The following is a 1,415-nucleotide window of genomic DNA, read 5'->3' as shown; positions in this document are numbered from 1 at the left end:
GATTACCTCCTTGTCAGAGTATCAGAATATTTCAATATTTTTTATTGCTGTCTCTCTATTGTCATTACACACGCAAAACGCAGAATTATTATTCAGTTTTAATTAATTACATTTTGATTCACATACCTTTTGTAATCAAGAAATAGAGAAGAGAAAGAGACGGTATCAAACCTAACCTAAAAACCACTCCATTAATTATAAAGTGCGTATTTATTTATATAATTAAAGTTCGAGACAAATATTTAATTTTAATATCTTTCAGAATGAAGTTTAATCCATACAATGTAATAATGCTACTTTCTGCAACTTTCACTGCTTTCAAATATTCACCAAGTCCGATAACTTCGGAGGAAGAAAAAGTAAAAGAAAACATTGAACGTATGCTGCTTGAAATACAAAACGAAGAATTTTACGTAGAAGAGGAAGAAAATTTAGGTTTTTATGATACATATGAGATTCCAGAACCGGAAAGAGTTGATTCATTTGAGGAAGATGATGGTAAAGTATATCTTCCGGAAGAAGTTATTTGCAGCTCTGTTGAGGCAACAATATCAAATGACTATAAAAGGCAAGCTGTGGAATACTGGAGGAGTGGTAAAACAAGGGGAAAATCGTTTGAAGGAGTTAAAAGAAGGTTCAGAAAAGTTACATCAATACGACAACTACGACGATGGGAGATCCAAATTAGTGAAGGTGGTAGTAGATTGGAAAAATTAGAAAAAATTTCTGCATATACATTAAATTGTTTTAATAAAGCTCTTGAAAGAGGAATTATTATTCATGATATTGACATCGCACGATGGGCTTCTCGAGCACAAGAAGAGGAAAATGCGGCAGGATTCAAAGCTTCAGAAACGTGGGTGAAAAGATTTAAAATTACATGGCAAAAATAATAGATGGGGGTGGAGTTAAATTAAAAAATGTGACAAATTTGAAAAATCTGATTACGCCATTGTAAAGAGCACAAAAAGCCATAAACATTTCGCACAAATTTTTTGTCGTTACGCCTTACATGTTCGAAGATATTCGCAAAAAACTATAAAATCCGTTATTTTCGAGGGGTTGTTTCAACCCTTAAACGTCGAGATACGCCGCAAAAAAAAACACGTGTCTAATGTTTTTTGATGCTTAACAACATATTCAAAGCGCATCCAAATCGGGTAGGTTCCAAATCGGGTTTTTTCAACCAATAAACGTTGAGATAAGCAGCAAAAAAAAAATACGAGTCTAATATTTTTTGATGCTCAACAACATATCCAAAGCGCATCCAAATCGGGTAAGGACACTTCCGACCGTTCCCTTGTCAGTGAAAATAGTTCAGTTTTCTTTGATAGTTTTCAAGTTATTATTATTTCCAAAAAGGCTTAGGGTATCACAATATCCGCACTTCCTCTATTTCAATAAAAATTTGTAGA

The 1,415-nt window shown here is 33.3% G+C and overlaps 1 protein-coding gene across 1 annotated transcript; it reads left to right on the top strand.

The window, feature by feature from the left end:
* The first annotated feature begins 263 nt into the window (after nt 1-263).
* LOC139782019 (uncharacterized) lies at nt 264-986 on the top strand. The gene has a single exon (XM_071720923.1). It carries the CDS (start codon nt 264-266, stop codon nt 891-893), a length of 630 nt encoding a protein of 209 aa, XP_071577024.1. The 3' UTR covers nt 894-986.
* Nucleotides 987-1,415: the final 429 nt, after the last annotated feature.

Source organism: Temnothorax nylanderi, unplaced genomic scaffold, assembly GCF_030848795.1.
Source record: "Temnothorax nylanderi isolate EJ_2023f unplaced genomic scaffold, tnyl_v1.0 TNYL_tig0382_pilon, whole genome shotgun sequence".
NCBI classification, from domain to species: Eukaryota; Metazoa; Arthropoda; class Insecta; order Hymenoptera; family Formicidae; genus Temnothorax; species Temnothorax nylanderi.
The sequence above is the reverse complement of the archived record's forward strand: the minus strand, read 5'-3'. Positions and strand labels throughout refer to the sequence as shown.